The sequence below is a fragment of the Phodopus roborovskii genome, unplaced genomic scaffold (assembly GCF_943737965.1).
Source record: "Phodopus roborovskii unplaced genomic scaffold, PHOROB, whole genome shotgun sequence".
In the NCBI taxonomy this organism is placed as follows: Eukaryota; Metazoa; Chordata; class Mammalia; order Rodentia; family Cricetidae; genus Phodopus; species Phodopus roborovskii.
The window spans coordinates 50526758-50549117 of NW_026126418.1; the positions used below are offsets into that span (position 1 = coordinate 50526758).

Consider the following 22360-nt stretch of genomic DNA (forward strand, 5'->3'; position numbering starts at 1 on the left):
AAGCCATGGCACAAAGAATCTCAGGTCAACATTGAAGCAGACAAGAGAGGGTGCCATGTAATAAGCTAATGAAGAGCAACAGCCAACAGAATCAAAACAGAATTTTAACTAATAGAAAAAATGTATGGCTAAAACTGTGTAACTCACCTTTCTCTTGTCCCAATATTAAAAGCTGTCTTTTTCTGAAGAAAACTAGAACTGAAAAGTCAGCATGCCAGACCCCTTCTACAGCCATGGCTTCTTGGAGAGCTGTGAAGCATTCTTCAACTCAATACGAAACCACTTTCCTAGTCAGAGCAAGAGGGGGGGGGGGCACTCAAGTGTTCCATTACAACTCCCAGACTAAAGACAATTTTGATGGGGCTTTTCCAAATGATCTCTGTTATTTAGACTAACAAGAGTTTCTTCTAGTTCAACAGGGCTTTCTTGGTCAAAACATTCCATAACTCATTGTCTAATATGTTGGATTAATTAGGCTTGCTTAATCCTATTCATCACTCATCATTTTTTCCCAATTTAAGGGTTCCCACTGAATATTTTGATCTTATGATGGAAGAGGCCACCCTGACAAAGTTGGGGGATGATTTCAGGTGGTCCCATGCACAAAGTCGACCACCATGGTGTCTGGAACACAGCACTGTTCACCATAAAGCTTGTTATTGTGACTAAGTCCAGGACTTAGACACAACAGTGAAATGTCAAATTGGCACTGGAACAAGCTTTCAATTGACCTTCAAATTCTTTGTTCTCCTATTTCAACAGCCAAAGATTTCCTTTTAGATTGATATTTCTTAAAACATAGACAACTAAAGCCCTTTACCTAATACAATCAGGGATGTTCTTTAAACTACAAACTCTCATCACCAAATCCATCAAAAACCTAGGACTCTGCATTGTCTTCAGTTCTCCATGTGTGTCTCCTAGACAGCATGTGAGAGGCTCTGAAGTAGATATTCAGTACAGTTTGTTTTAAAGTGTTGTTTCTTCATTTGAACAGTGGGACTATGACACCTTCTATCCCATTTATTACACAGCCCAAGAACTTCACTTAAGGTAGGTACCTTCAGTATGAGCATAAAGACCGGGCATCACTAAGAGTCCTCCAGTGTGATCATGTATCATAAAAAATAAAAGTAAGCAAGAACTGAGCTCTAGTGAAGATGGGAAGGGGGAGGGGAAGTGAGGGAGGGAAAAGGAAAGAAACATCTAGGTAGTGAAGTGAGCCTCTGGGCATGTCTGTGGTAGACTTTGCAGAGAGGATTAGATCATGAGAGCTGTGACCTAATGAATGGATTAATCCTTCAAGGAATCACAACACGATGCTACTGTTCAGAGAGGATGAAAGGGGTCAGTGAAGGAGTAAACTTGGGGCCTAGATCTCAACTGTACTATCTCTCTTCTTCAGCTTCTGCCACCATGATGTGGATTGCTCTTTACTGCCATGCTATACCCATCTCCATCCCTGTGACAGACACCTCTGAAACCATGAACCGAGAGAAGCATTTTCTCCCTTAAAATTGTTTATGGCAGGTATTTTGACACAGCAATGTGAAAGTCTCCCCACACCACCCCCAAGCAGCCTCAAGTCTGTTTCCATCTTCAAATCACAAGATTAGGCAAGCAACAGCTTCATTCTTTTGTTTATAAGACCAAGATCAGTCATTAAACCAAGTACTCAGGGAATACTTAAGAAGGCAAGGTAAACAGGGGTTGAAAGTAGGTCCTACTAGCTGGCTTGCTGCAGAGGACATGTGCCGGCCAAGCACACATCCACTGTGAGTGATGTCCACCCTATAAGACTTTAAACAGCCTTGGCAAGTTATCCTATAACGAGAGCATAACCAACAGCTGAGTAGTGATGTCACTGTGAAGGATCCAGCAATGGCTTCCAGAATAAACACCTGAAGGTGACACCTGAGAGCCCTGAATTGAACTGATTTCACTTGAGCTCCAAAGCTAAGCAGGTGCTGACATGGATTTTGCTTACATGGCAGAAACTCCTGCATCACTATGGTATTCTGGTAACTGACAGCATGGTGATAGAGTATACCGTTTCTACCCTTCATAACAGTGTCCTCTTAGAAAATACCAAGCCACGTTTCTAATCAAGATTCCTGCTGCCCAGCTGCATCTCCAGTGTCTACAGGATCATTAGAAATAAAGTCAGCCAATGCTACTCTCCTCCATGTAAGGAAAGCAAGTTTATCTCACTGCTGCAGCAAGAACTAACACTTCACTTGAAAGTTCTTCCTGAATGCCAGGTGACAGAGAACACAGAACTGAGAGCTCTGTTTCATGTGCAGACTCCATGAAGTTGAGTTTCTCTGAAACATGGTGTGCACAACATCTAGCATGTCACTCTCACAGTGCCAGCACAATAAATTGAACCAACGGGTGACCCAGAAGCCACAATTATGAGGTGGTTTAAGGTCACCTGCTGGGAATTTTAGCAAACCGCTGAAGAAAAAAACTGAAACACCTCAACTATTAGGAAGACATTCAGAGGTTAGTTGAATTTTCTTTCTTTCTTTCTTTCTTTCTTTCTTTGGTGAAAGATGAGGGGAAAATGAGTTTTCACTACAAAGACTGAACACATATCCAAGTGTTCAGACAATACGAAGTAGTATTTGTACACCTCTAAAATTCTTAGTTAACAAACTTAAATTTTCCCAAAATTTATTGTGTGTCTGTCTGGCTCTCAACTCAGTGGTAGAGTCATTGCCTAGTATATGTGATGAGGTAAAGAGTTTGGTACCCACCATTACAAACATAAATAAATAGTGCAATTAAATAAAATTTAGTTTGAAAAGTTACTTCCAGTCAAACATACAATACTTCAATTGTTATATTCTTCATGTCCTGTAACAGTGTCTCCAGGATTACAAAATATGCCTTTATAACAAAGTTTATTTCAAACCACATAAACAAATAGTTTTTCTCATGCCACATGACTCAGGAAATTTTATGGGGCTCCCTACCCCATCTTTCTTTTGTTGCCCCCCCCCCCTTTTCTCTAAAAGGCTGGTAGACTCTGGCCTCAAATTCATTACATAGCCAATCTCTTCCTAAATACTGGGATTCTACTTATTCATTTCTAAGAGAAAGGGAATGTACAATTCCACTCATAATACCAGTTACCAGGCAGGAAGGCAATCAATACTATGTTCTTTGGGGCAAAAGGAAGTCTAAGGCTTTGAGTCGGACAACCTCTGACAGCTAGCTATAGCCAAGGATGCCAAACAGTACTTCTGACAAGACATTTTTGTCAAAGAACAAACTCAGAAAAGCATCAATTAGCAGGGTCACTCACCTGTGATCCCAGCATTGGGAGGCTTAGGCAAAAAGCCCACTGCTAAGTTCAAAGACAGCCTGGCATAGATTCTCTCTCAGGAGGAGGGAGGGAAGGGAGGAAGGGAGGGAGGGAGTAAGGAGGGAAGGAGGGGGAGGGATCAGTATATTCCTTTCTCTTTAGGCCATTTCTCTTCCCTTTCCTTGCCCATCACTCTATCCCAATGTGGAAAGCCAACACACCACCACCACCACCACCACCACCACTACCACCACCACTGCCGCTGCCTCTATAAAAGTTGTAGACAAAGGAACATTTTAAAAACTAAAGACACAAACTCAATTCTAAGTTCATTAAATTTTCCAAGACTCCAGCAATACTGAAACCCAAAATTCTCAAGCACTGGAGAGCTGGTATCTGCCCCTTTGATGGCTTCTCCAGGGTTTCAGAAGGAAGCAGTTGCAGACTTGGAACGAGTCCTAATGGACAGAGAAGTGAGTCTGGGAAGGAAACTGAAAGAAACCTGTCTTCTTGGCAACAGCAACTAAATGAGAACCTTTGTTGAGATTGGAAGACCTTGAGAAAAGAAAGATGGGCCCTTCAAAGTCTCAGACAAAAGATAACCCAAGATAAAAATACCTTTCAGAAAATAAAAAGTTGGCAAAAAACAAAAAACCTATGCTCCATAATCAGTCCTTGCCTGGCAGGGTGGACCCTGGTGGAACAGAGTGTAGACAAACTGACAACTGTAACCATTCTAAGCATTTCCCCAACAAAGTATCTGTCTAAGGACACTCACACCTCTCCACCTCATTCTGCATTCTCTGACAACTAACCTCCTCCTGAATTAACAGCTTTTAAAATTGCTAGTTTGAATGTTGGTGTATTTGACAATTTCATATGTGAGTATTATATCCACATCATGTCTACCCCTCCCTCTCTGTCTTCCAACTCCTCCTAGTTATCTCCCAACACCATCTCCAATTCATGATAATTAGTCTCTTTCTCAGTCTCTCTCTCTCTCTCTCTCTCTCTCTCTCTCTCTCTCTCTCTCTCTCTGTCCCTGTCCCTCATCTCCCTCTCTCTCACACTCAACACTCACCCTCACACACATGCATGAATACAACCTGCTAAGTTCATTTGTGTTGCTCATATGTGCATATGTTTGGGGCTGACCATTTGGGATAAGATAACCTATCAGGGATCTCGTCCCTGTTGAAAACTGATTCTCCCTTTCTCAGTAGCCATTATCTATAGTTCTTCATCTAGTGGTGGGGCTTTGTGAGATTTCTCCCAAATACACTGGCATGTCAACTGGAGAGTCAATGTGTTGGTTTTGTTTGTCAGTCATATTTTTAAGATTTCATGGATGCAGCTTCCTTGTACTACAAAGAACACATTATTTCACAGCAGAAGTTCTGGTCCTCTGGCTCTTATAATCCTTCTGAAATCTCCTCTTTCCTAACATCTCCCAAGCCTCAGGTCTAGGATTTGTATTGTTGGTGCATCAATTAGGGATGGGCACACCACAGTCATTTACATTACTTTGACCAGTTATGAATTTCTATAATGTTCTCGGTCTGCTTCAAAAGAAGCTTCTTTGATGAGGGGTAAGGGTTACATTTATCTATGGTATAAGAATTAATCTTTAGAATACAGTTAGAAATTAGACATTTAGGAAAGCGACAGTAGGAGAGTCACTGCTAGAGTCCATGACCCTAACAGCAACAGTTAATTACCTAGTCTTACAGTACCAGGCATGTAGTGTATTGAATGGGCTACACATCCAATTAAACAGTTGTTGGTTGCCCCCACTATTGCACCATGGGAGCTATATCTTGCCATGTAGCTTGCTGTTGTGGCTGGTAAACCTACAAACTGATTGCTTTTCTCCCATTGCAATTTACATAACACCTTCAGGTAACATGAGAGTTAATTAGTCCTCAAAGAAGAGAATTCCAGGTCACTTCCAGCTTGCCTCCTCCAAGTACTGCATACAAAGTATGCAGTGTTTTCTACAACATAGCCTTACTGTCAACACAGAGAAGGCAACCAAATGCAAGAACAATGGCATACATTTTAGGAGAGTTTGTGGAGTCTCTTAGACTCCCCTGACAACAATTCAAAGGGAGATTTTCCATAACTGAAACTGGGGATTTTGTTATATAAATAAATATAAATATAATGTTTCTCTGTGGCTTTTTCATTATCCTTTGTATGGTCTATCTCTCTTCTCTTTTGTTCTCACTTCCCCCTCCATAATTAAAGCACCCCCCCATTCTGCCATCCCTCCTTCATAGCACCTGTGTCCTGCTCTCCCCCTCTCTAGAGTTCGTTTCCTTACTCATGGTCCTTTTTATCTTGGTATCTATGGTTCCACCATGTTGTATACTCACGCCTAGAGATTCAGAGCTAGGACACACAACAAAAAAAGAACACACATGCAATGTTTGTACTTTGGGTCAGGTTACATCACTCAGTTGAATATTTTATTTTCCTGCAAATTTCATGGCTATTTTTTTCTTTATAGCTGGCTAGTATTGGTTGTACATATATACCACATCTTCATTATCCACTCATCCATTGGAGGACATTTAGGTGTTTCCAGTCCTGGATATTGGGTTAGAACATCAATGAACATGGATGAGCAATTATCTGTGGAGAAGAAGAATGTTAAGTCATATGCCATATAGGCCACATACTAAGGAATGGTATAGCTGAGTCATATCATGTATCCATTTTTAGTTTGTTCTTTGTTTTTTTTTTTTTTTTTAAATTCTCCACAGTAGTTGCAATCCCAGCTGCAGTGAATAGTGTTTCCTTTATCTTACAACCTCACTAGCAATTATTGCCAGTTGTTTTCTTGATCTTGGCTATTCTCAGAGTAGTTTTAACTAGCATTTCCTCAATTGCTAAAGATGCTGAACACTGCATAAGATTTGTCCTAGTTATTTTTATTCTTTCTTTTGAAAATTCTCTGTTCAAATCTGTAGCTCAACTTTTTAATTTAGTCATTTGTTTACTTGATTTTTGGGTTTTTGTTTTGTTTTAGTTCTTTGTATATACTGGATATTAGTCCTCTGTCTGATGTGTAGTTGGCAAACATTCTCTCTCATTCTGTGGGCTTCCTCTTCACTTGATAGTCTTCCTAATTGTACAGAAGGCTTTGATTTCCATTCTCCAACAGTGGACTTAATTCCTGAATAGAGGCCAATCCAGAAAGTCCTCTCTTAAGAGCATACTACCTATGTTTCCCACCAGTTCAGTATTCCACACTTCACATTAATGTATCTCATCCATCAGAAGTTGACTTTTGTGCAGGTGAGAGATATGGGTTTAGTTTCATGCTTCTATGTGCATCATTTTCCCAGCGTCATTTGCTGAAGATGCTGTCTTCTCTCCAGTGTGTATTTTTGGCATCTTTGTCAAACATCAGATGGCAAAAGGTCATTTTGTTTTCTCAATCTTGAAAGATTTATTTACTTATCCAACCACCAGCTTTATGTTAACTTTTCAGGAAAACACATCACTAATGAATAACTACAGAATTCTATGGAGTTCAGTATTAACAAATGTGAAAAAAATAAATTTTTATATGAATTCAGCCTAAAATAAATGGGCCAAAAAATCTGACCGTAATGGCAGAGACAGCGGTTGCTGTTTCCTGAACACTTTCTTCTCCTTCCTGGGCCTTCCTCTCTCATTCTTCTCTGTGGCCTACTCAATAGAATAAGAGTGCATAGCAGGTGTATTTCCCTCTATAGCCTCTTCCAAATGTCATCCCATGGGTATAACTATCTATTGCTCACAGGTTAGGAGATTGTGCCCATCCCATAAAGCCCATCCCTATATGTTCAAAATAGCATCACATGGGACAATAATAACATATATTTTTGCTCTTGATAACCAATAATATCCAAGTTTAGGTCTTCTAAATAAAAAGCGTATTAGAGAAATCATTATCTTGGCATCTGAAGTGGGTTAAATTGTGGCCCTCTAAAGTCTGTGCCCATGCTCTGAGCCCCACATCAGTGAATATGATCATAATTGGAAAAAGAGGTCCTGGCAGAAGTAGTGAAATTAAGGATCTCAGTGTTGGATTATTCTAGGAGGTCTTGAATCCAAATGCCCTCATATGAGACAAAAACAGATACAGATACAAAAAAGAAAGAGAAAGAAAAAAGCCACATCAAAATGAGAGCAGATGCTACACACACAGCCAGCGGCCACAGATTACCCATGGCCAAAAGCTGTGACTAGCAAAGCAGGCATCTCCTTCAGGACCTTTGGAAGGAGCAGTGAGCAGTCAGCACCCTGATTTCAGATTTATGATTTTCAAGACTGTAAGAGAATAAATTTCTTTTGTTTTAAGCCATCAAAATAGATACTTTTGTTAGCACCCAAAATGACCAAGAACATATATGGCAAAGATATTAATGCAGTGATTTTGAACTTTGTGTATATGTGTGTGTGCGCACACGAGTGTATTATATTTTATTTGTTGTAGTGCTGGGGGGCAGAACCCAAGGTCTCCTGCAGCTAGACCACTGAGGGATATATGCCCTCACCAACAAAACTTTTCATAATATAAGAAAAAAAAATAATTGTGCTAAGGTTAAGAGTTACATATTTCAATATATAGTTGATAAATATCAAACCAAAGAAATTAGGTTGATAACAGAAATTATTTGGAAATATCAGAATGAACTCACAATGTTTAGACTTATTTTCACAGTGCAAATACAAGCTGGAAAGAAAATCTGTCCAGTTCCTGCCAATCTCACATTTTAATTTACATCATACCCCACCCCGGGGGGGGGGAGAGAAGAGGGATCTTTAGAGAAATGTTTGATTTAAAGGGCAAAGAACTTACAAGTTAACTGAATATTATTTTTGTAGCATGAAATGATTTCTTGGGGATTAGTATGAGTGTGCCACCCCCCAAAAGAAGAAGCAATAATGAAGTCTCAAAATGGTACTTAGATTGATACAAAATGATGAAAATCCAAGAATTCTGAGTGATATTCCACAGAAGAAGCCAAAGAAAACTCATTGGTTACTTTTTTAAGTTATCCATTAAACCAAATCCTTACTTTGAAAATGGCAACAGAGATGACAAAAAAAAAAAAAAAAAAAAGTCAGCAATTATGTGCCAGGGAGAATAAAGACCCAGTTACAAGCACTAATTACTGACAATGCTGACTGGCTTTTGTCAACTTGACAAAAAATAGGGTCCTCTGAGAAACCGGAATCTCCAGTAAGGAATTGCATCCATCAGACTGCCAATGGGCAGGTCTATGGGAGCCTTTCCACAACTAATGATTGATGCAGGATGACTAAGCCCGCTATGGGAAGTGTCACCCCTGGACAGGAGGTACTGTATTGTAAATGAAAACAGAGTGAACATGCCAAAAGGAGCCAGCCAGTACCAGCATTCCTCCATGCTCGCTACTTCATTCCCTGCCTTGAGTTCCTGCCCTGACTTCCCTTCTTGATGGACTTTGATTGGGACATTTAAGTGAGCCAAATGAACCCTTCCCTACCTGTTGTGAGCCAAACTGGTCCAGAGCTTTTTGAGAGTGGCCCTAATGATGGGGCAAAGGAAACCTAGTAGTTCTGTGTCCTTGCTCAGGGCCAGACTTGGCCTTGCCTAGTCTGGTGCTGGACATCAGGCCTGTGAAGGAGCTAAGGTTTCAGTTGCTGGGAACTTGGCTTCCTGAAGAGACCAGAGCTATCAGCCCCAAGGCTGCTGCATGTTCCATCCGCTCTTGAGATTCCCTATGTTCCCTTTGTATATAACATTGCTTTATTAGCTTCCTGCGCACTATGTACACAGTGTAATAGTTTCTGCACACTCTGTCCCATTTCTTTCCTGGAAATAGCATATAAGATGCTATACTTCTTAGTAAACTTGCTTGGCAAAAGACATAGCTTGTGGAAGACCTTCCAACCAGCTTTCTGTATTTTTTTCTTCTCATCTGGCTACCTTCCCTTTAGGACCCTGACCTGAAAAACAGCCTGATGGTCTAGGTCACATACCCAAGGTGATTTTGGTTGGACTCTTTATCACAGCAACATAAAGCAAACAAAGACAGACAGATATTAGGTAATCATCAATTTGTAACACTCAATGAAACTGATCAAAGATTATCAGTTGTTTTTTAAATTCACTGGGTACAAAATGGGTATGTAATTGGTTATATCAAACTGTCACCAAAGTAACAGTCAAAATACCTTGCCAACATAAGGGAAACAATGGAGCATCCAGATCCCCACTTGATGGACAGGATAACCTCACTGACTCACGGGACAAATAGATAACTATCATCTCCTGAAACATTCTCAACAAAAATGTTCCATCCATCCATTGTTCATTAAAGCTAATTATAGTCAATAGCAACTACAGGGTCTAAGCTACTGTGAGGTGAGGAAGCAACCAGGACAATGTAAAAGGTAAGAACACCAATGAAAGTACTTGCCCAGAATCATCATGGGAAATATGAGTGGCAGGAAGTATTAAGGAGTTATTTATTTAAATAATGATGGTTATATTTGAATACAAGAGAAAACTCTTTTTAGGGCATATACTACTTTTTAAAAATAAGCTAGAATAAAGAAGAAAGAAGAAGAAGAAGAAGAAGAAGAAGAAGAAGAAAAAGAAGAAGAAGGAAGAAGGAAGAAAAAGAAGAAGAAGAAGAAGAAGAAGAAGAAGAAGAAGAAGAAGAAGAAGAAGAAGAAGAAGAAGGAAGAAGAAGAAGGAAGAAGAAGAAGGAAGAAGAAGAAGAAGGAAGAAGAAGGAAGAAGAAGAAGGAAGAAGAAAAGAAGAAGAAGGAAGAAGAAGGAAGAAGAAGGAAGAAGGAGGAAGAAGGAAGAAGAAGGAAGAAGAAGAAGGAAGAAGAAGAAGGAAGAAGAAGAAGGAAGAAGAAGAAGGAAGAAGAAGAAGAAGAAGAAGAAGAAGAAGAAGAAGAAGAAGAAGAACCTTGACTAATTTAGTGGTTTAAAAGGGGCTGATTAAATAGAAGGAAGATCAAAATAAAAGACAAAATGAAGGTTAGAAGACAAATTAAATAGTAATATATCCCCAAAAAGCAATGAGTGAAAAATAGCACTTCAACATGCTATACAATTACAAAAAAAAAAAAAAAAAAGTATAATTGTGAACATTTTAGCACCAAACAATATCACATAGAGATGTCAGAGGACACACACAGTACAGAAGGTTTTGGGGCAGAGGGCTATTTCTCTCCCAGCAGCTGGGGAAGTGGAGGTAAATGTAGAATCAAAGTCTGCAACTTGGGGATAATGCTAAACACTGCTTAAATCTGAAGCCTGGGAGCAGGGGGAGATGGAGGAGGAGGAGATGGAACCTCTCTTGGAGGAAGAGATGGAACCTCTCTTTAGGTGGTCTTCAACCTTTTCCCACTGTCTGTTGCACTTCTGGCTTGCATGACTTCCAGAACAGATACTGAGCATGAGTCAGGTTATAGAGCACTATGCTAGACCCTACTTACTGTCCACTTATTACCACTGGTATACTGGGAAGACCCCATTGCCTGACACTCCACAGGAAAATATAGAAAAAAAAAATGTGATCAATACCCAGCAGCATTTGCTTACTTGATAAAGAGCTCTAAGTGGTTCATAAAACATGAACACCAAAACACTACAACCAGGGATCAGTGGCTCACTAGGTACAGGTGCTTGCCGCACAAGTCTAGAGACTAAGTTCAATCCCAAGAACTCATGCAATGATGGAAGAAGATGCCACAAAGTTGTCCACTGACCTACACATGCAAGCACTCATGTACATCCACAATAACAATAAATGTTTTCTAGAAACGAAGGAAGGGAAGGGGAAGGGGAAGGAAAGGAAAGGAAAGGAAAGGAAAGGAAAGGAAAGGAAAGGAAAGGAAAGGAAAGGAAAGGAAAGGAAAGGAAAGGAAAGGAAAGGAAAGGAAAGGAAAGGAGTCAGGTGGTAGTTGGTGCCTGTAATCTCAGCACTTTGGGAGACTAAAGCAGGAAGCTGACACAAGCAACAGACAGACTGCACCACACAGTAAGTTCTCGGCCAACCTGGGGTGCAGAGTAAAATCCTGCCTCAAAATAAAACAGGAGCCAGGCAGTGGTGGCACACGGATCTCTATGAGTTTGAGACCAGCCTGGTCTACAAAAGCTAGTTCCAGGACAGCCTCCAAAGCCACACAGAGAAACCCTGTCTTGAAAAAACCAAAACAGGAAAGGCAGGGGAGAGTAGAAGTGAGGGAATGGGAGATGAAGGACAAAATGAAGAGAGTAAAGGACGATTCAGAAAAGTATAAAACGTGTTTAAGTTAGACATGTATCCCTGTGGTAAATTAGCTTAACTAGTGTGTGTAGATGTCTGTGAGGAATTGGGGGGAGGGAGGTGCTGCACATCTGCATATGTGCACATGGAGACCAGGGGACAACCCTGAGTGTCATTTTTCAGGAACCAGCTACCTTGTTTTATGAGAGTTTCTCTCACTGGCCTACTGGCCATCTGTCTCCCCTCTGCCAGCACTAATACTGATTCTAAGCATACACCACTGGGACTTCCCAATTCCCCAGGTTCTAGGCTCAGGTCCTCATGCTATGCTAATGACTGAACTACCTCTGCAGCCCAAGTCAGTTAACTTCCCATTCAAGTTAACCCAAAGAGCACCTTTTAAATAGTACTATAAGCAAACAAAGTAATTGTGGGATTTTTGTTTTGGTTTTTGGTAGTGTTAGGAATCTGTCCCAGGGCTAGGTATATGCCACTAATGAGCTATACTCTCAGCTCTCCCAAATAACTGTCATAGAATATGTTAAATTAGCCATATCTAGTGGCACAGATCAGGCTCATCTTTCACTGTGTGACAGCAGCGCCTTCCCAGTCTTTGGATCAGGATTTATGCCAAGCCTTGAGGATTGTTAATCTGATCTCTCTGAAGGGCTTAACATAGGAAGCTGACTTTAAGTAGGTATGATTTCCTGTAACCTTTTCATTTATCTTTCTTGTTAATCTTATCCCATACAGTCAGTTCTGTATCAATGAAGAGGCATCATTCTCCCCTCCCACCCACCCCCCATATCCTTCCTCCAGGTACAATGCAAAGCAATATTCAGCTTTTAAAGGGCAAATTTGAGTCCATGCCAGAAAAACACAAATCACATTTAAAAAAAAAAAAAAAAAAAAAAACAACCACACAAACATCCCAGAGACTATGCACTTTAGTTCAGCTAGGGCAACCTCTGAACCACAACAGGCAAGTATGGACATCTCAAATGGCCTGCAGAGGAATAGTTATGAACCAAGCTCCTTGTCCACCCAAAAGTGCTATGTCTAACCAACCCATCCTCATCCTATTCACCTGAGAAATCACAGAACAATACGGTGGACTTGCAGGGTTAGGGATATGAATCTATATATGTCAGGGAAGCTCTACACATGGAATCTTAACAATATTGCTTCCTGTGCAAGACGTACACAACATCACCAGCAGCTGCCATGCCAGTTGGATGCAGAAATCTCACAGGGCCCTACCACTAAAAGAAGTGATACACAGGCAATTAATGACTACTGAGAGATGGAGAATTAAGTCTTCTCTGGGATGAAGACCGGATAGGTTACCCAATTCCAAACATTAGCAACAGGGGCTAGAGAAATGGCTCAGAGTTTAAGAGCAATGGCTATTCTTTCAGAAGACCTGGGTTCTATTCCCAGCACCCACATGGTAGCTCACAATTCCGTTACTCCACCTCCAGTGGATCCACACTCACACCAATGTACATGCTGGAAAAATACAAATGCACCTAAAATAAATAAATTTCAAAACATTAGCAACAGTAAATGGACTCAGAGACATATAGATAGATGGGTGTGTGTGTGTGTGTGTGTGTGTGTGTGTGTGTATGTGTTGTTGTTGTTGTTGTTGTTGTTGTTGCTGCTGCTGCTGCAATTGATGTTGCTATTGCTGCTGCTGTGATAAGCTACCATGAGATACTATGATGAAGGAAACCTGTAGAAGAGTCTACTTGGGGCTTACATTTTTAGAGAGTTAGATAGAGTCCATGGTGGTGGAGTGAAAGCAGCAGGGTCAGACAGCTAGAGCAGAAGCTGAGAGTTCAAATGTCAACGCACAAGCAGAAATCTCAGAGTGCGCTAGGGATAACTACAGTTCTTGAAACCTCAGAACCCATCTCTGCAACACACTTTTCCCAACAAGACCACACTTCCTGATCCTTTGCAAACAGATCCACTAACTGGGGACCACGTATTCAAACATATGAGTCTATGGGGGTCATTCCCAAACAACCACATTATGTAAGAATAGTTAAAAGACAAGGGTTCATGAATTTGAGAGAGAGTTGGGAGGAATTGCAGGGAAGAAGGGAGTTGGAAATGATGTAATTACAGTAGTCAGAGGAAACTCTGAAAAACAATTAAATTAATAAAATTATGAATACTTATAAAGTACAGACTTTAAAACTAAAATAGTAGTGTATGTTTAGCAACAATTTTAGGAAGAAATAAACTTTCATCTTGCCCTTGGAATTGATCAAAAAATTGGTCTCACCACCTTTGCTCCCCCACAGAAGCCTGGCTTCTCAGGAGGGGATGAGAGGGTAGAGGAAACAGAGGTTCTTTGTAGAAACACAAAGCAAATGGACTTCTTCCAATCTAAGGCAGGCACTCTTCCTCCCACCAAAGGAGTTGTAGAGCTGACAATGAAGTTTAACTTACGGCAAGCCAATTGTAACAGTTGAAAGACACGAAAGAGAAATATTAGCCCACCTGTACATCATCTCCCAGGACACTTCTCTGGCCTCTCTTCTCCCTTTTGCCACCTCTGCCCATGACTCTAGAGCTGTGGTTCTCGACTTTCCTAATGCTGCAATCCTTTAATATAGTCCCATATGTTTAGAGATCCCCCAACCATAAAATTATTCTTGTTGTTACTTCATAACTGTAATTTTGTTACTGTTATGAACTGTAATATCTGAGCTTTCTGATGGTCTTAAGCAACCCCTGTGAAAGAGTTGTTGATGATTCCAAAAGGAGTCATGACCCACAGAGAGAACCATGGCTCTAGAGCCTCTTTCTCAATGTGATTTAGCTATTATTTCTTTCCCTTAACACAGTTTCAGTAAGCACCCCAGGCAAACACAATCTACGACCCACACTCTAAAGGAACTCATTTTTGAAGAAGACAAATATTTGCAGACCAAAGCAACAAATCAATGAAAAATAAGTGCAACAGATTCAATGCCAATTTTCATTTAATGCAATTGACATTTCTAAGTGGAATCATGGTCAAATCTTTTCTAAAGCATCTGGCACTTAACATTTGCTTCCTTGGGAAAAGTCAGAGCAGGTTCAACTCACAGAGCACTTAAACTCAGGAGATACAAATCAAGTACAGTCTTTGTTCACCACTAAGGCTAATGCATATCATATTAGCTTGCTCAAAAGGACGGCTAAAGCCAGGTGGTGGAGGCTCATGTCTTTAATGCCAGCACTAGGGAGGCAGAGGCAGGCGGATCTCTGTGAGTTGGAGGCCACCCTACTCTACAGAGGGAATTCCAGGACAGGCTCCAAAGCTACATAGAGAAACCCTGTCTCAAACCCCAGTCCCCAAAAAATGGGTAAAAATGTATACAATCTCAACAAAAACTTTTTTCCAGTGACAGTATCATGGCAAAAGGAAAAGTGTGAACCCCCACCAAAAAAGAAAAAAGTTGGAACGAACTCTGGATGAGGCTTATAAACAAACTGTCATTAAAATAACAGAGTGAGAAAGGAGGACCACACAACTGGACTCTGAATATTACAGCAGCCAAAGATACAGGCAGGAACATGCAAGCTATGTGACCCATATGGTCCCAATAATGATTGTTTATGGAATGGAAAACAAGCTACTTTCTGTACAGATTCCCACTATACTCTAACCTAAACCATTCACCAAGTTCCCTTGGAAAATAAGTTTGTTAAACACCTTGTCTAAAGAGTGTTCTAAATAACAGATATGATATCAACATTATTATTTCAAAAAGAAAGAAAATTGTTACTTCTGTGTCTAGAGCCAGCGGTGTCTTGGAATGATGCCAGGCATCAATGACCACATCCCAAAGTATCTGTCTGAGACTTTACACTAAGGCTTGCATTGGTCCTTTCTCACTCTAAAACATTTCCTCACAGCATCACATAAGCATGTGTTGACTCCATAAAGTATATGAGGATAACATGAGATGATCCATGAATCTTTGGGGGCAAGTTGATGACAAAAAACAATATGGGTAGTTACAGTTAACATCTTATCTGTCCTTCAGGAAGAGTACAAGCAACCCTACAGTTTATGAAGTACCTATTTTATCCCAAATATTATTCCACATTACTTCACATCTTATCACCTCCAATTCTCAGAATAAACATGTTAATCACAGTTTTAAACTGACGGAAATGATTCTGCAGTAAAAATCTTTACTAAATGGTATATAGTGTAATAAATGGTCAAAAGCTGAAAGTATACTACAATGTACCCTAACATATCTTCAAAGCCAAGTTAACAATTACTGGGATGTTTCCAGATTTTCTTGATCAGTCCCTTTATTTTCTACTTTGACAAAATATTGGAAAGGGAACCCCAGTCATATCTTTCACTCCACATCAGTATTCATGTCTCTAAAAATGAAAGCAGAATCATATATAACCACAAAGCTAACGATCAAACCCAAGAAAATCAAACAATAACTCCATAGATGCCTCTTTAGTTATTAATCAAACATTCCCAGTTTTTCAAGAAAATCTTGTATTTAATTTGCTCACAATAGGATTCAAAATGGTCTACAATAAATAAATACACACACATACACACACACACACACACCTTTTCTCATAAGCTCCTTCTTCCTCTTTTTTATTTACTATCCCACACTGATAAAACAAATAGTTTCAAGGTTGAATTATTAGTTTATATGCCAAGAAATTACACGGTCAAGTGTACAGCTTTCATATAGTCACATGGTTATGCAACCATTATTCTGTGTAACTGCAGAACTTCCTATCATATCAGAGAGAAACACAAATCAGTAACAGGGACTCCAGAAGGGCTCCAGAAGGCTGTGGCAATTACTAACATACTCCCCACTCTACACAACTTCCTATTCTGGATACTTCATATAAATAGAATCACAAAACTTATATCTTCACTGTCCATCAGACAGACACCCCATACAGAATCATAAGCATGTGACATGATTCATACATAGGACAGATTAAAATGAGCATCCATATAGAATGGCACATGGCAGAAGCTTTCAGCTTTTGTCCTTCTTGTCCCATATATATATATATATATATATATATATATATATATATATAGAGAGAGAGAGAGAGAGAGAGAGAGAGAGCAAGGGATTATCACCCATGAGATGAGCTCATGGGTTATACATATGTACAAGAAGACATTTTTGCTGGTCACAGTTTTCACAATGAAGAATAATTAACCAATGCTGGCTATTCATTATAGCAGCCACAATGTGACATGACTCATTGTCAAGCTACAACTCCCTGCTTTCTTCTTTCCTTTTAGTGAAGCATCACATAATGCAAAAAGAAAAACAAAGAGAATACATAATGTTTGTTTCTTAGTGTACCATTCATACATAGAGTATATGAGGAGAGCAGCAAAGAGCACTGGTTAAAACACCAACTACAGTTAGCAGCTTTTCCAAAACCAGACTACCTAAGCCTACCTTTTCACCACTACTTATGTGACCTTTGGCAGGAACTTCATCTCTAGGTCTAGGCTTTTGCCTGACATTACAGAAAGGACACTACTAAGAGTGACTGCTTCTGCTGGCATTGGGCATTAACAACTATTACTCTCTTTAACTATCATCAGCAAGTCAGCCATGATATCTCAGAGCTCATGAAGACACTGTAGTAATGTATAGAAGTGACTGGTCAAAGTGCTAGGCATTCAGCATTCCAGCACACAGCTGCAGGGACGCAGCAGGCAGTACAAAAACTGGTCCAGTAAGAACCGTGAGACAGAGCAAAAAACTTCCAACTACAATAGTAATTATCTCTTTTTTTTTTTTTTTTTTTTTTTTTTTTTTTCCCAAGACAGGGTTTCTCTGTGAAACAGCTCTGGTTGTCCTGGCACTCATTCTGTAGACCAGGCTGGCCTCGAGCTCACACAGATCCACCTGTTCCTGCCTCCCAAGTGCTGGGATTAAAGGCATGCATTACCACCACCCATCTCAATTATCTTTTTTACTGACAAAATTTTTAAATATATTTTGATCATATTCTTCTCCCTTCCAACTCCTCCCAGATCCTCCCCACTTTCCTGTAATGGCTATTCTTGGTTGTCAACTTGACTACATCTGCAATGAACTAAAACTCCAAAATGGGGCACCTTATGAGGGATTTTTTGCTGAATTTGGAATGGGAAGATCCGCTTCTAATCTGAAACTTTGAGGTAGGAAGACACACCTTCAATCCAGATCTTTAAGTTGGGAAGACCCACCACTACTCGGGGCTACATCTTCTCCTGGAAGCCTACATAAGGACATGGAAGAAGAAAAATTTTGTTCTTTGTCTACTTCCTTTCACCTCCCCAGCAAGCCAAGTCCATTCCTTAACTAGTCTTAGAACTTCAGGATTCCAGAATGTACTAAAGACAAATTTTGACATCCAGCCCTGTGGACTGAACAACAACTGAATTCTTGGACCTTCCATTCATAGGTAGCCATTGTTGGATTAGCTGAACTACAACCTCTAAGTCATTCATATATATATATATATATGGAGAGAGAGAGAGAGATTCATTCTACAATTTCTGTCACTCTAAGGAACTTACCAACTTTGTTTTCTCTTTCAGAAAACAAAAATTTAAAAAGAAAATCAATTATTTTTTGTTGTCACTACAAAATAGTTCCATTATAATAGGTTTTAATAACATTAAAAATTAAGGCTCAAGAGAGTTGTCAGTCAGTTCCTCTTCCCCCTTTGTTTTCTCCTTGATTGTCACCAGTCACAGGATAGAGAAAGAGATGGCTCTACAGTTTAGAACACTTGCTCTTGAAGAAGTTGGGGGCTCAGCTCCCAGCATCCACATGGAAGCTCACAACCACCTGTAACTCCAATTCAGGTCAAATGATTTCTTCTGACCTCCAGAAGGAGCAGGCATGTACATGGTGCTCACATAGCCTGTAGTCAAAATACAGACAAACACATACACACACACACACACACACACACACACACACACACACACACACACCACTCCTAATTTAAAAACAAACTTTTCTTTTTCCATTTCTGTCAATGCTTAGTGCTCAAACATAATACAGAAAAAAAAAAAAGATAATTTTACTATCAGCTCACCAGTCTATTTCTCATTTGTTCTTAAGAACCTGAGTAGAACAACCTACAATTGGAAGCTTAAAATGCTTAAAATCTTATGAACAGAAACCTCTGTGTTAAACTGAAAACTAATTCAACTCACTGATATATTTTATCCTTATAGAAAAAGACCTACTTCCTATTTATAAAGTAGCATCCCCTTGATAAAACCACTATCCTAAACAAAGAAAAGGTACAGTAATGATCATTAGTAAATGTATCAACACACAGAAGTGCCATGCGCTCACGTATGTGCGTGCGTGTGTGCATGTGTGTAACGGAGGCAGAGGGGAGGGTAGGAAGGGGGAGAGCACACAAATATACTTTGATTATTAAAAACAAAACAGGGTTCAGGTGGTGGTGGCGCACACCTTAAGTCCCAGCACTTGGGATACAGAGGCAGATCTCTTTGAGTCCAGCCTGGTCTACAGTGCCAGGCTCCAAAGCCTCACAGAGAAACCCTATCTTGGGGGGAGAGGGGAACAGGGACAATAACTAGAAAGTTATTTGTAGGTTTTGTGCAAAATAGGGGGAAACCCTTTTTCTTTTGAAGTGTAAAGTTCATCTGCTGGTTTTCTTACCCAGAGGGCCCTGACAGTGAGGATTAAAACACAGACACCAAGTAAAACTTGAAGACAAAATGAAAGACAACAAAAACTCTTACTTTTAATATTATACCCCTCATAAGGGTATATATTTGTTATAATGAATTAAAAACAAAATAAGTAACACTGGGAACTAGGTACAGGAAGAAGTACTGTTAAGGGCAACCCACATTGCTTTATAAACAAGTTACCTCCTCACATGAATAGTTCATTTAAAATATAGGACCTTGACACTTAAGTGAGCACACAGTCTGAACTGCTAAAGAAGGCAAACAGAACAGATATTTCATTTTGAGTTTAACCCATTTAACCAGCTTTCCCAGAAAACCACATTGCAAAATGGTACAAATAATGAAAAAAACAGAAGTCGTGATTTTGTACCTTTTCCTTTGCAGATAAGAAAACCAGAGGTCAAATAGTCAGAATGGAGAAATTCATGAATCTCCTGGAACAAGCTCAATGCACAGGAGCAACATAATATTCCTCTTCCCTTGCTTTCTTCACACAATGTGTGTAGCAGTTTCTTACCTGATCACAGATCAGCTCCCATTTCTTCTCATTGTCGTACTGCCGCAGTAACCTGGCTTTGTCAGGAGGTAGGTTCATAGCATTCTGTGAAAATAAAAAGTAAAAAGATCTGTTACAAACCATGATACCTCGTTGGTAGAAAAGAAAATCACCTTGGTCCTTTCATGACAGCATTTCAGTGCCTAGCATAGGATTCAATCAAGACATCTGAATAAGTCATCCCACACCCCTTTGTGTTCCACTTACATGTTCAGCTGATTAAAGGGACAACCTGCTTTACAACAACCTGGCATGCATTTCAGCAAAAATGACTCTGTCCATTCCTTTCATCGTAGCCTCCCTTTATAATTAATTAAAAAGGTCAGAACTGGCTTTTCAGAAAGTATGGCTCCAGTGCAGACACAAAGTTACCAAAAGAATACTGAATGACAATGTCGTTTGCACCAGTTGGTTTCTACAAAACCCTGGCAGCCTGAGTTCATCCCCAGAACCCACATAAATGTGAAGCAATAACAAAATAAAAGGCAGACAAAAAAAAAAAAAAATAACAATTAATTGTCATCTGTGCCCTCTGTGAAAAGATGCCATTCCTTCAGGACTTGCCAACTAATTCAGCCTTTAACTGTGCTTGCACATGAAACTCAGCTTGCAGTAAGTAATGATCATTAAGGTCAACAAGATATGCAGACATCACAAGTCCCTGTTGCTATTACAACACATATGCTGCAGAGGTGAACATGAACTTGCCTGGATACAGGCATGTGTTATGACTCTGATGTCCCATATAATCAATAGTACATATTACCAAGATCCTTAGCAACAAGACTCAGAGACAAAATCTGAGGGCCACGGAAGAAATTCAGATCAGTATCCGTCCTCTCTAAAGTCCCCATGCTCTAGACAAGGGATCTAAGTACTTCATCAATGTATTATGTGTATCGACCACCCTGTTTCAATCTCAACACACTAGAGTCATCCTGTTGAAACAATGTGGTCCCTTGTCTAGGCTAACAGGAAGACAGATACAAAAGTCTTGACCAGTCAATGCTCAGACACCCACCCCCCCACCCCCCCCCACCCCCCACCCCCGCCTCCTGCAACTTTCTGAAGGACTCATCTTATAGCTAGATCACTCATCCTGGCCTGGTATTTCATGCCACAGGGTAAACAGACTTTAAAAGAAATAAAAGTGGTCAAACTATACTTACTTAATGACAGGGAATCACCATGTGATGACTTGATAGGTTTTACCCAAGCATTCCCTTTAAAATCAATATGGCACTCATATTGATATTTCTTAAATATATACTACTATCTATTTATTTGAACTTAAGCCATCAGATTTGAAAATTCTGCCTTCAGAATTTTTAGGTTCATGGCTTGTAATGTTTTAATTACTTCAAGGCTGACAATGTATTCAGAAGAACTGTAGATTTCAGTGATTGGGTGGTATTACTAAAGCTTCTTAAATATTGAAATACCTAAAGTGGGGGGGAAATAGTTTCATGTGACCCAGCTCCTTGGAAAAGATACTTAAAATACAATGAAAAAGTATCTAACTGCATATATGACTTGTATTCAGATAAGCAAAATTAACCAACACACCCTGGGATATGGCAAGAAATTCCATGTATATCTTTCTTTGGGGAGGGGCACAAGATTATTTACTGTTAAATAAACAGCCGTTCATTGCTTATTTGTACCCTGGAGATAAATATTTTCCTCTTAAACCAGTTCCTGACCCTCAGATTAGTACCCTTGGGTATGATTATATGCAGCACAAGATTGCAGGATAAGTTAAATGAATTTTCCCCTCAAGTCCTCATTAACCTCCAGAGAGATGAAGGAATTCTTTAAATGCCTGAACTCCAATGTCCAAAGCAGTGTATTTGGCATGATGCATGCCTAATCTCAATCTCCTAGGCATAAGCATGTGAGGTTGATATGGTTTTCCAGTTATATGAGAAAACAGACCTGAGCAAATCTGGTTAACTTGCTTAAAGCTGCAAAGATTCATAGTAACAAACTCTGTTAAATGCCCAAAATATGTTGTACTGGTTCTAACCAAGGTCATTTTGCAGATAAATAAAATGTCAAGTTATTTAAAACATTGTGCTTGTGCTCTGCTCAGCACAAATGTAAGCACTCAGCAATCACAATTGGAGGGCCTGCTGGTACAAAAAGACAGGTAAGGTGCTGCTTCTAACCAGCTTTCCTTTTGATTAAACAGTCATCTGTTTGACGGATGTTTATGAAGTACTGTCCCTGTACAAGTGCTATGCAATATGGGGGTTGGCACTTGGAAAACCAAATATATATGGCTCCTAGGAAGTCTTGCATTATGCTGGAGAGACAAAAGCTTTTCCCACTCTGGCAAGTCTTCAGACAGGTTATAAGAGTGCAGCTTGGACTAAGAGTGAGGAAACAGCTCTGGAGAAAGGCGGGGGGAGGGCGGGGGGGGAAAGTATGGGGGTAATGGAAGTTTAAACATGAGCAGAGGTCAGACAATTAAAGAGTGGAGAAAAA

At 39.9% G+C, this 22360-nt stretch overlaps 1 protein-coding gene across 6 annotated transcripts in view; it reads right to left on the minus strand.

The window, feature by feature from the left end:
* Positions 1 to 22360, minus strand: part of Fmnl2 (formin like 2) — a 270688-nt gene that overhangs the window by 96220 nt on the left and 152108 nt on the right. For all 6 annotated transcript variants that reach the window (XR_007834547.1, XM_051184696.1, XM_051184692.1 and 3 more), the window contains exon 2: positions 19835 to 19918. Coding sequence is in view for 5 of the 6 variants with exons in the window: in XM_051184696.1 (XP_051040653.1) it covers positions 19835 to 19918 (84 nt within the window). In the remaining variant the exon portion in view is untranslated. The remainder of the gene's footprint in view (positions 1 to 19834; positions 19919 to 22360) is intronic.